This window comes from Pelophylax lessonae (assembly GCF_965119305.1).
Source record: "Pelophylax lessonae genome assembly, chromosome: 2".
Classification (NCBI taxonomy): Eukaryota; Metazoa; Chordata; class Amphibia; order Anura; family Ranidae; genus Pelophylax; species Pelophylax lessonae.
The window spans coordinates 538,308,776-538,320,789 of record NC_138769.1 but is presented as its reverse complement, the minus strand read 5'-3'; the positions used below and the strand labels follow the sequence as shown (position 1 = coordinate 538,320,789).

General features: G+C 40.1%; 1 protein-coding gene across 1 annotated transcript in view; it reads right to left on the bottom strand.

The window, feature by feature from the left end:
* The window catches only part of CNMD (chondromodulin), a 132,879-nt gene that overhangs the window by 26,973 nt on the left and 93,892 nt on the right, over positions 1–12,014 (bottom strand). Inside the window, exons 5-6 of the mRNA XM_082245036.1 lie at positions 3,706–3,859; positions 2,639–2,829 (exon numbers count right to left, since the gene is read on the bottom strand). Of these exons, the coding sequence (XP_082101162.1) occupies positions 2,639–2,829; positions 3,706–3,859 (345 nt within the window). The remainder of the gene's footprint in view (positions 1–2,638; positions 2,830–3,705; positions 3,860–12,014) is intronic.

Genomic DNA, 12,014 nt, shown 5'->3' with positions numbered 1-12,014 from the left:
CATCTGCAGTTTCTGTTTAAAAGAAAAGGTCATAACAAAAGATCCTTTCTGTTCTCAACACAGTATTCGTAACAATGATATATATTTTTTTCTTTTAAAAAGCATTGCTGGATTGATGTAAGGATTGTAAGGGTACAAGGTAAGATGACATGCAGGCACATATAACGGCATTATAAAGAAGCAAGGTGCAGATGCCATCCTTCCTTGGTTACAACTTGTCTTATTATGGAATGCTGGAAGATGTAGTTTTAAAAGGATCAAAGTGTTCTAAGATTTCCAAAGAAATACTGTACAGAAAAGTGCTGAAGAATTAGCAAGTCCAAAATCTAGTTAAAGGTTAGTGCTGCTTTTGGCACAAATTTTGTTTGATGTATTTTTATTAACAAGTCTATATTTACGCACTGGTTAAGTTAGTCTGAGTGGTTTTTGCCCACTAATTGGTTCATAACACAGTGGTATGCATGTATTATTTGGTCAAGTGTGTTACTAAAGTAATCATGGGGGAAAGACAGATTGGACATGGGGGGGTATAGGAGGCAGAAAGAGAAATGATCATGGACCCTATTGACGAGGCAGAATGGTGGATGAACATATACTGTGAGGTACAGGGGATGCACAGTGTAATCTGAACATGGTGGGGGATGAAGACTGAGAAGGCAGAATAAGTTGGCCAGGGACAGTTGGACGAAGCACAGCACAAGCTGATCAAATACAGGGGAAAGGGAGAGAAACAGAAAGCAGAGTAGCTCATCATAAATAAGGGACGAAAGAGAGAGTTGGATCTGATTGTGGACAGGGGATAAAGGAGGCTGAGGATGTCCTGATCATTGACCACTGGTTCAATAGCAGTCAGGATGTTATTCAGAGTCAATATATCATAGAAAAAATAGTGGGGAAGGGGGAAGACCGAATGCCAGACACACTGGAAAACAAAGATCTGACAAGGAGCAGCCTTTAATTAAGATTAAAAGTGGCCATACACGGATACAAATTCGGCTGGTTCAAGTGGGTGGATGGGGGAATCCGTCTTTTTTTGTTGAACGTATTGGTTAAGAAGTTGGTAGTAGCCTTAGAGCTGAACAAAGTACAAAGGATTGCAAAGTCTGTAGTACTAAATACACAATACTGTGGAGAGTGGTGTAAACAGGTGCACACATGATCACTCTTAAAACTAGCCATACTAGCCAGTAGAATTTTGTTAGAAAATTTTTGTTTTCGGAACAATCATATATTTTCTAATGGTAAGACATTTCGTTACAAGAAAATTTGAAGGAGCAGGATGGAAAATTTTTGCCGAACAAACTAATTTCTAACTGTGAATGTGCTTTTTATTTATACATATTGTAAAGAAACCTGTTTAATATGTCTGGAGTCTGGACTTCAATTCAAGAAACAGGTCTAAACAAAATTAGTTGACTCAAGTTGATAGCAAGAAAGAATGTTCTGACGAATGATTTTTTGTATGAACTTTTGAATGAAAATATAGTATGGCCAGTATTTTACCAAGTTCCTGCTGTCTGCTGTGATATTTTTTCATGCTGTGTACTCATCAAGGGAGACACACACAACCCGCTGCTGAGCTAAATCCTTACACCAACTTTAGTGTGAAAAATTGGGGAGAGAGTTGCAAGAATAGCTACTGCAGGCAGTAAGGAAGCAGCTGTCGGAGAGCTTGGGGAGCTGCTAGGAAACATAGTCCTGAATTAGAGGGTGCTTCCACAGAATGTAGTGCAGACCAAGGGCTGCTGAAGATAATCTGTGAGGAGTAATGCCCCATACACACGTGCAGATTATCTGAAGACTTTTGTCTGCAGACTTACCTTTTCTATGTAGTGCAAGGGCCTGCCAGATTGCATACAAATTGAAAGTGTTTAGGTTTGACCTCATATTATATGGTTTTGGTAAGTCTGCAGACAAAAGTCTGCAGATAATCTGCACGTGTGTATGGGGCATTAGAGAAGCTACACTAGAAAAAGAGGTGCAACAATGGAGTGTAAATGTGTTTAATGTGGTGGAGTTTGCTTGGAGAACAATGTGTGGTGGGGATGTTGACACTGAAGGGTAAAGAAGGTCTCTACCATGGCACAGGCAATATTAAGTAAACAATGTCTGTGCTGGGGTAACTGTAAGGCTTAATTTACACAGGCGCTGAGGCCAGTTATATTGTGAACAGGCTTTTTTTTTCTTTTTCAGCAGACAATGTACGTTGAGGTGCCACTCACCTGCACCCGCGCACCTGTCATTTTAGAACAAGAGTCTGTGCCCATGCAGCCACTGTGTCCCAATAGACTTGAATGGGCTGCCTGCATGTAGCACCGGGAGACTAGAGACCCTGGGGAATAAAACGCCTGTTTGTGGTATACGCGCCTCAGCGTCTGTCTGAAAGAGACACTAGTATTGCAGTGCGATACTCTGGAAAAATGTGGATATGAGAAGTGAGGTTCTTGGGCTCTCCTGCTACATTCACAATAAGTGGCAGAATCCTCTACCCGTGACCTGAGGAAAAAAACGTAACTATAATTTGAGCAGCTGATCAGAGTTTAGAATCACATGTGTGGTAACACTTTGTGAGCGTTGCTCTATGTAAAATATCTAAAAATGTATATCTCTAGTGCAGTTCATCACTAGGGGAACTTACATGGTATGGGTTCTCAGGGTTGAAGGGAGCTTCTCTTTCAGCAGGGGGTTGTGTTTCATTGACTGGCTGAGCTCGTCGGTTCCCCTGGCGTCTTGTATTTCTTTCCTCTGCTGCAGCTTCAAACTGGTCCAAGTTAATGTTCTGAGCTTGTCTCGCTCTTCTTCCAACATCTCGCTTACCTCTTTGACTCTCTAGAAACATGTGAAGCAAATTAGATGTTCCTCAAAAAGCACATGTATTGACATTAACAATCAATGTGTCCTGTATGCCATTAGTGAGATGTGTCATGAAATTCTTAAGAATCAAGCAGAATGAATCTTTCATAGATATGAAGCCCAACTGGAACTTTTTGCTTTAGGGCTCAATTACACTATGAACTGGATTAATACACTATCTAAACACACGTCACTGCTAGGGCACATAGAAAACAAGTGTAGCATGTTTGTATTTTTCTGCAGTGCACTGGATGACGCTGCATGTCATTGCACAGCAGCACAATGTACCGCACTGTTGTGCAAGGACATGAATAAAGTGCAACTATGTGACAAGTAAAAGTTTAAAAAAAAAGTTAGCAGTTTTGTGCAGCCAAAATCGTCATTTTATCGTGCAGGCTGATCTGCACTTCTCACATTTTATGTGGAATACTGTATATCAAATGGACATTAATTCAGCTTATGGACTTATACGTGTGATGTATTGATCATTTCATGTAATTTTTATGATTTACATGAAATTTTTTAAATCGCTTATTTTTATGTTTTTGATTAATTTGAGTTTTTTTGGGTTTGGGGATCATTTATATTATTGATTTTGAGTAAGCACTGTATCTACATGACACATTTATTAACATCCAGTTAGGATATTTTTACAGTTGCTACTGGGTAGGATTCTTATATAAAAAAAGTAAGCATTACATTTTAATGTTAATGTCACACACAATATGTTAGTTTTTGTTTTCAAGATATTTTCAATTTCCTTGTTAAAAAGCAGATTTATTACCATAAGCAGCACTTCAAGGTACCTGAAACCCTTTTAAATTCTCTGATTTCTATATATAGAAAACCCACCTTTGGGATATGTAGGTCGGAGCCAGAAGATGGGAAGATCGGCACACAGTTCCAGGATCTTTGAGCTCAGGAAGCTGTTATCCTTCACGGGCTGGTCTGCAGCCACCCAGATAAGAGAATTCTCATCAAACTTGGCCGGCATGACCTCATCTTCCTGGCACGATAGAAAAGACAAGCAAACTATAACATACAATGTTCTGAAATGTTTACATCCCACTTCGATTTTCTTATTAATGTTTGGTGTAAGCGTTGGTGTACTTAAATTAGTATTTTGTATAATGAGGACTCTAAGGCCCACATTTATCAAAGGCAGCAAAGAGATTTTATTCCTTATCTTCCACTTATGCTAATGGGAATTAAACTAAAGCATAACACCATTTGCTGAAAGTAGGTCTTGGTGTTTTATCTGTAAATTAAAACTAGCATACTTTAAAATGACATATGAGTTAGGAGAATATAGGCCAAATGAGTCTCGTCTCTCATAGAGTGACATCAAAACGAGCATGTTCTACATTTTATATTTGAATTAATAATATAATATATATAGATACGCACACCTGAAATGAAAAGTTTCTGAACCTTGGCAATTATCAAGTTTATGCATGAATGTCCCCCTAAAATGCGGTGTCACCTTAGCTAACCTATCATACATTTTAATGAACGGTAGCACAGCAGATAAGTAGTTAGCACTTCCACCTAAAAGCACTAGGGTTGGCAGTTCAAATCCCAACCACAGCACTACCTGCCTTAAATTTGCATGTCCCGCCTGAGCCTGTGTGGGTTTCCACCCACACTCCAAAGACATGTGGGTAGGTTTATGGTCTCCTATCTAAATTTGCCCTAGAATATATATGAATGTGAGTTAGGGACCTTAGATTGTAAGCTCTTTGAGGCCAGGGTAAAGTCCTCCATAAATTGATGGCGTTGTATAGGTACAATCGATACAGTGCCTTGCGAAAGTATTCGGCCCCCTTGAACTTTTTGACCTTTTGCCACATTTCAGGCTTCAAACATAAAGATATAAAACTGTAATTTTTTGTGAAGAATCAACAACAAGTGGGACACAATCATGAAGTGGAACGAAATTTTTTTTGGATATTTCAAACTTTGTTAACAAATAAAAAACTGAAAAATTGAGCGTGCAAAATTATTCAGCCCCTTTACTTTCAGTGAAGCAAACTCTCTTCAGAAGTTCAGTGAGGATCTCTGAATGATCCAATGTTGACCTAAATGACTAATGATGATAAATAGAATCCACCTGTGTGTAATCAAGTCTCTGTATAAATGCACCTGCACTGTGATAGTCTCAGAGGTCCGTTTAAAGCGCAGAGAGCATCATGAAGAACAAGGAACACACCAGGCAGGTCCGAGATACTGTTGTGGAGAAGTTTAAAGCCGGATTTGGATACAAAAAGATTTCCCAAGCTTTAAACATCCCAAGGAGCACTGTGCAAGCGATAATATTGAAATGGAAGGAGTATCAGACCACTGCAAATCTACAAAGACCTGGCTGTCCCTTTAAACTTTCAGCTCATACAAGGAGAAGACTGATCAGAGATGCAGCCAAGAGGCCCATCATCACTCTGGATGAACTGCAGAGATCTACAGCTGAGGTGGGAGACTCTGTCCATAGGACAACAATCAGTCTTATACTGCACAAATCTGGCCTTTATGGAAGAGTGGCAAGAAGAAAGCCATTTCTTAAAGATATCCATAAAAAGTGTCGTTTAAAGTTTGCCACCTGGGAGACACACCAAACATGTGGAAGAAGGTGCTCTAGTCAGATGAAACCAAAATCAAACTTTTTGGCAACAATGCAAAACGTTATGTTTGGCGTAAAAGCAACACAGCTCATCACCCTGAACACACCATCCCCACTGTCAAACATGGTGGTGGCAGCATCATTGTTTGGGCCTGCTTTTCTTCAGCAGGGACAGGGAAGATGGTTAAAATTGATGGGAAGATGGATGGAGCCAAATACAGGACCATTATGGAAGAAAACCTGATGGAGTCTGCAAAAGACCTGAGACTGGGACAGAGATTTGTCTTCCAACAAGACAATGATCCAAAACATAAAGCAAAATCTACAATGGAATGGTTCACAAATAAACATATCCAGGTGTTAGAATGGCCAAGTCGAAGTCCAGACCTGAATCCAATCGAGAATCTGTGGAAAGAACTGAAAACTGCTGTTCACAAACACTCTCCATCCAACCTCACTGAGCTCGAGCTGTTTTGCAAGGAGGAATGGGCAAAAATTTCAGTCTCTCGATGTGCAAAACTGATAGAGACATACCCCAAGCGACACACAGCTGTAATCGCAGCAAAAGGTGGCGCTACAAAGTATTAACTTAAGGGGGCTGAATAATTTTGCATGCCCAATTTTTTAGGTTTTTTTGTTAAAAAGTTTGAAATATCCAATAAATTTCGTTCCACTTCATGATTGTGTCCCACTTGTTGCTGATTCTTCACAAAAAATTACAGTTTTATATCTTCATGTTTGAAGCCTGAAATGTGGCAAAAGGTCGAAAAGTTCAAGGGGGCCGAATACTTTCGCAAGGCACTGTAAATAAACTCTTTTGCTGCACATGATAAAAAGCAGATTTTAGGCTGGAAGATTACCTAAAATCCCCCAAGTATGATAATATGATATTTTTCGGTCAGTCAAATCCTGTGAAAGATGGCCGAGCAGGATTGTGTGTGTCTATGGACTCATACAGCCTGGCTCAGAAACGCACCAGCATGAGTGCCTCCTCAGCACATGGCTTGCTGAGGGGGTACTCGGAGAAGAGGAGGGGCAGAAAGCTCTGGCGGGGAACCCCGAAAGAGGAGGTAAGGGGCCAACATCTCTTATTTTAGGAAAAAATATTACTTTTTTAACCACTTTAGAGCAAACAGTAATACCTACTCTACTAAAAACAACTTTAATGAAACTATTTCTACAAAAAGGAAGAGAGAGCAGCGCCAGTGCAGCAATCATAGTACGTTTATTCCAAAATAAAGAGTAAAACTCATAAAATAACTAGCAGATTGCAGTGCAGCAATCATAGTACGTTTATTTCAAAATAAAGAGTAAAACTCATAAAATAACTAAGATGTTAGCGCATGTAGCGATAAAAGGGGATTCATCCGTTCTGGATGGAGGACTGGTGTCCCAGCGCTTCTTAGAACACAGGTACACTCAGGAGCAGCCACTGACGTCACATCTGGGAGAAGGGTAGAGCAGGTGGTGCAGCATTCCTACTAGCTCTTTTCTGAGTTTGCAGCCGTCCGAAGCCAGCATTAAACCCTCAGAGACTTTTTTATGTTGTGAACTTTAATTCTCAGACTTTGATAGCCCACGCTCTCTCCATCCAGCAAACAGTGCACCAATGATTGTTTGTTTTTTTATGAAATTATTTCTTTAGCTTCTGCTGATTATATTTTCTGATACAACCTTAAATTAATTGAGCCCTTAGTGTCTGCAAGTCTTCAAGGCCTTGAGACAGAAAGCAGCCCCTTATCACATACCCCCCTCTACTAATCCTCATAGGTGAGATAAGATCTTAGTGTTGCTATACAGTGATTTGCCTCTTCAAACATGCCGCTGTGTACCTTTACACAGAAAATTGTTCCAGTAACGCCATGGAACAGCAAATTTAAGTTAGATGGCAGGAGAGCTGTGTTCTCTTTCATGGTTAGCTTCCATGAATACCAACATTGTTCAGTGTTTTTCCTACAGTAGACTCATGTCACTCTAGGGTTTTTTTTACGAGTGCCATTCATCCAGGCCCAGAGAAGATTCCAGGAAAAGGATTCTTGTAACCTACTGAGGTGGACCATGTCCATAGTCTCTTCCCCCTCTCAATGTTAGCCGGAAGCTCCATTTATGATAATAACTTGCTCATCACCAGTGATGACAGTATTTCCTAGAGCAGAGTATGATAAGATAACTAGGCATAACCTGAAGCAAGACCATGGACCCACCAGTGTTGCCTATGATACAAGGAAACACTATAAAAAAAACATGTCTCTTTCATTAAAAAATATCATGTACCTGTAAGGCCTCATGCCCACAGGGCATTTTGAAAACTCTCCTAAAATCCTTTCCTTCTGACTGCAAGGGTTTGGCAGAAAAAATGCTGAAGGGTCCTTTCACACGGTCTGCTGTGCGGTGCGGACCGTTCTCTGCTCAGCCGTGATCGTCCTGCCGATATCCGCTGAGCAGGCGGATGGCAGCTCCGTCCCCGCACTGTGTGCGGAGAGGGAGGTGTCAGAGCCCCGCTGCTCTCTATGGGGGAATCGGATGAGAGCGGACCGTCTGTCTGCTCTCATCTGATCCGATCCCCTGGACGGATGGAAAATAGGGTTTCCATCTGTCCGGATTTCAAGGACAGGATCGGATGCGTATGGCAGTGGACATGTCTCCGCTGACATCCGCTGCCCCATAGGGATGCATGGAGGATCCGATCAGATCCGCCTAAAAAACTTACAGGCGGATCTGATCGGATCGTCGTGTGAAAGGGGCATAAGACTGATAAAAAAAAAAAAATGTACAAAAAAAATACTGACCCTGACCCAAACACTAACTTTGGCACTGACCTAGATCAAACCTAGATCTACTGTAGGTATTTTTTTTTTTTTTTTAATTTATGTTATTACTATTATTGTTTTTGTTTTGTTTTTTATTGCACACACCTTATTTTCTTCTCTCTCTGCAAGGACAGAGTATCTCTCTCCTCCATTCACAGATAGAGAACATGAGAGTGGGCTTCACAGTGACTGATTACTGTCTTTGATAGCCAATCAGATGACCCGGAATCAGATGTTTTGGGTCCCAATCATTAGAACAGTGCCCAGGGCTCTCAGTGAGACCCCATTCTCTGTGCTGGGAGTGTGCCGTGCTGCATGTTCCCAGCGCAAAGGGCGATACCCAAAAATGCGACACATTGGAAAAATCCCAGTCTGGGAGGTACGCATATTTGTGTTACATTGGCGCCAAGGGGTTAACAAGCGTCAACGTTTTTTTCTGCCAAAACTCTGCTGCTTCTGGAAGCAGTGGCAGTAGTTTTTTTTTTTTTTACCTGTCTCCAAAAGCTCCTGCCACTAAACGCTGCTAAAAGCCTATGTGTGCAAGGACACATAGGCTAACATGCAGGGGAGTTTAGAGCTAGGCCCCATGCACACTGGTTTATTGTAAAATGCTGTTTCTCCTGACAGGAGAAAATCAATGTTAACAACTCACCTAAGCTGCGTTTTTTAAAACCAGTTTGGCGTTTGGGAGTTTATTTAGGTCATTGGCCAGAAATGTAATTTATTCTGGCTATTAAAATGAATAAACTCTGAAGAGCTAAATAAACCTAGCGTTTAGCCGCATTTAGCAGCATCAAGCATTTTTTCTGCTAAAAGTCGCTGCTAAAAGTCTATGTGTGCAAGGACACATAGGCTAACGTTCAGGTCAATTTAGAAGCCCCAGAAGCAGCTGCAAAATCGTCCAGTGTGCATGAGGCCTAAAAGTTTGTAATATAAGAATAATCCAATATAGCATCAATGCTAAAGCCATCTCAGTAAAAACAATACATTTTATTCTGTTAAATATCACCGCCTTTTTTAAAAAATAAATCCATAAATCTGGTTTGTTTTGTAGTTATTTTAATTACTTACAGTGCCAACATATGGCTGTGTGAGAACATAGTCTGGCCTGTAGTTTAAAGTGTGAAAAGCATGTATATTGATTATTTATACCTCACTAAGAGCACCGATGGGCATGTAACACCACCCTGAATACACAAGCCACACAAACTGCCAGAACACAGGGATAAGGTTTTAGCTGTAATAATGTAGTTCTGTGAGTGATGAACAGTAACCACAGAGCAGCCATCTGTCAGATTGTATTTGTGTCGCTATTCGGGGAGCAGTATATCTCACTTTTCTCTGTATGTGTAATTACAGACTAGAAAGTGACAGCAAATTACAAAAGCGAGAAGATATTATGCACAAAACAAACAACACTTAAAAGCACACCAGTCACTACAAACTAATGCAAAGATAATGGAAAACTAGAACACCTTCAAAATATAGGGTTAGGGCCTATTCATAGAAACATAGAATGTGTCGGCAGATAAGAACCATTTGGCCCATCTAGTCTGCCCAATATATCTGAATCCTATGAATAGTCCCTGGCCCTATCTTATATGAAGGATAGCCTTATGCCTATCCCATGCATGCTTAAATTCCTTCACTGTATTTGCAGCTACCACTTCTGCAGGAAGGTTATTCCATGCATCCACTACTCTCTCAGTAAAGTAATACTTCCTCATATTACTTTTAAACCTTTGCCCCTCTAGTTTAAAACGGTGTCCTCTTGTGGTAGTTTTTCTTCTTTTAAATATGCTCTCCTCCTTTACCGAGTTTATTCCCTTTATGTATTTAAAAGTTTCTATCATATCCCCTCTGTCTCTTCTTTCTTCCAAGCTATACATGTTAAGGTCCTTTAACCTTTCCTGTTAAGTTTTTTCCTGCAATCCATGTACTAGTTTAGTAGTTCTTCTCTGAACTCTCTCTAGAGTATCTATATCCTTCTGGAGATATGGCCTCCAGTACTGCGCACAATACTCCAAGTGAGGTCTCACCAGTGTTCTCTACAGCGGCATAAGCACTTCTCTCTTTCTACTGCTTATACCTCTCCCTATACATCCAAGCATTCTGCTGGCATTTCGTGCTGCTCTATTACATTGTCCTCCCACCTTTAAGTCTTCTGAAATAATTACTCCTAAATCCCTTTCCTCAGATACTGAGGTCAGGACTGTGTCAAATATTCTATATTCTGCCCTTGGGTTTTTACGCCCCAGGTGCATTATCTTGCACTTATCCACATTAAATTTCAGTTGCCAGAGTTCTGACCATTCTTCTAGTTTTCCTAAATCCTTTTCCATTTGGCGTTTCCCTCCAGGAACATCAACCCTGTTACATATCTTTGTGTCATCAGCAAAAAGACAAATCTTACCATCGAGGCCTTTTGCAATATCACTTATGAAGATATTAAACAAAATTGGTCCCAGTACAGATCCCTGAGGTACCCCACTGGTAACATGACCTTGTTCTGAATGTTCTCCATTGACTACAACCCTCTGTTGTCTGTCACTCAGCCACTGCCTAATCCACTCAACAATATGGGAGTCCATGCTCAATGACTGTAGTTTATTGATAAGTCTTCTATGTGGGACAGTGTCAAAAGCCTTACTAAAATCTAGATATGCAATGTCTACTGCACCTCCACCGTCTATTATTTTTGTCACCCAGTTAAAAAAATCTATAAGATTTGTTTGACATGATCTCCCTGAAGTAAACCCATGTTGTTTTTCATCTTGCAATCCATGGGATTTAAGATGTTCCACAATTCTATCCTTTAATAGGGTTTCCATTAATTTGCCTACTATTGTCAGATTCACTGGTCTATAGTTGCTCGATTCCTCCCTACTACCTTTCTTGTGAATGGGCACGACATTTGCCAATTTCCAATCTTCCGGGACGACTCCTGTTACTAATGATTGGTTAAATAAATCTGTTAATGGTTTTGCCAGCTCACCACTAAGCTCTTTTAATAATTTTGGGTGTATCTCATCAGGACCCTGTGACTTATTTGTCTTCACTTTAGACAGCAATCTTAGAACGTCTTCCTCTGTAAAGACACATGCATCAAACGATTCATTAGTCATCCTTTCAAGTGGAGGTCCTTTTCCTTCTTTTTCTTCTGTAAAAACTGAACAGAAGTATTCATTAAGGCAGTCGGCTAGCCCTTTATTCTCTTCTACATACCTTCCGTCCTTTGTTTTTAATTTAGTTATTCCTTGTTTTAATTTCCTTTTTTCATTTATATATCTGAAGAATGTCTTATCCCCCTTTTTCATAGACTGAGCTAGTTTTTCTTCTGCCTGCGCTTTAGAAGTTCTTATAACTTGCTTGGCCTCTTTCTGCCTAATCTTGTAGATTTCCTTATCTTCATTGCTCTGGGTTTTTTTATAATTACAAAATGCTAGCTTTTTATTTTTAATGATTTGGGCCACTTCTGCTGAGTACCACAGTGGTCTCTTCCTTTTTTTGCTTTTACTGACAAGTCTAATGCAATTTTCTGTTGCCTTCAATAATGCACCTTTTAAATAGTCCCATTTCTCCTGGACTCCATGTAATCCGTTCCAGTCTGATAAGGACTCATTTATGACTAATTTCATTTTTGAAAAGTCTGTTTTTCTAAAATCTAAAACTTTTGTTTTTGTGTGGTGTGACTCTTTCACAGTTCTTATATTAAACCACACTGACTGGTGATCACT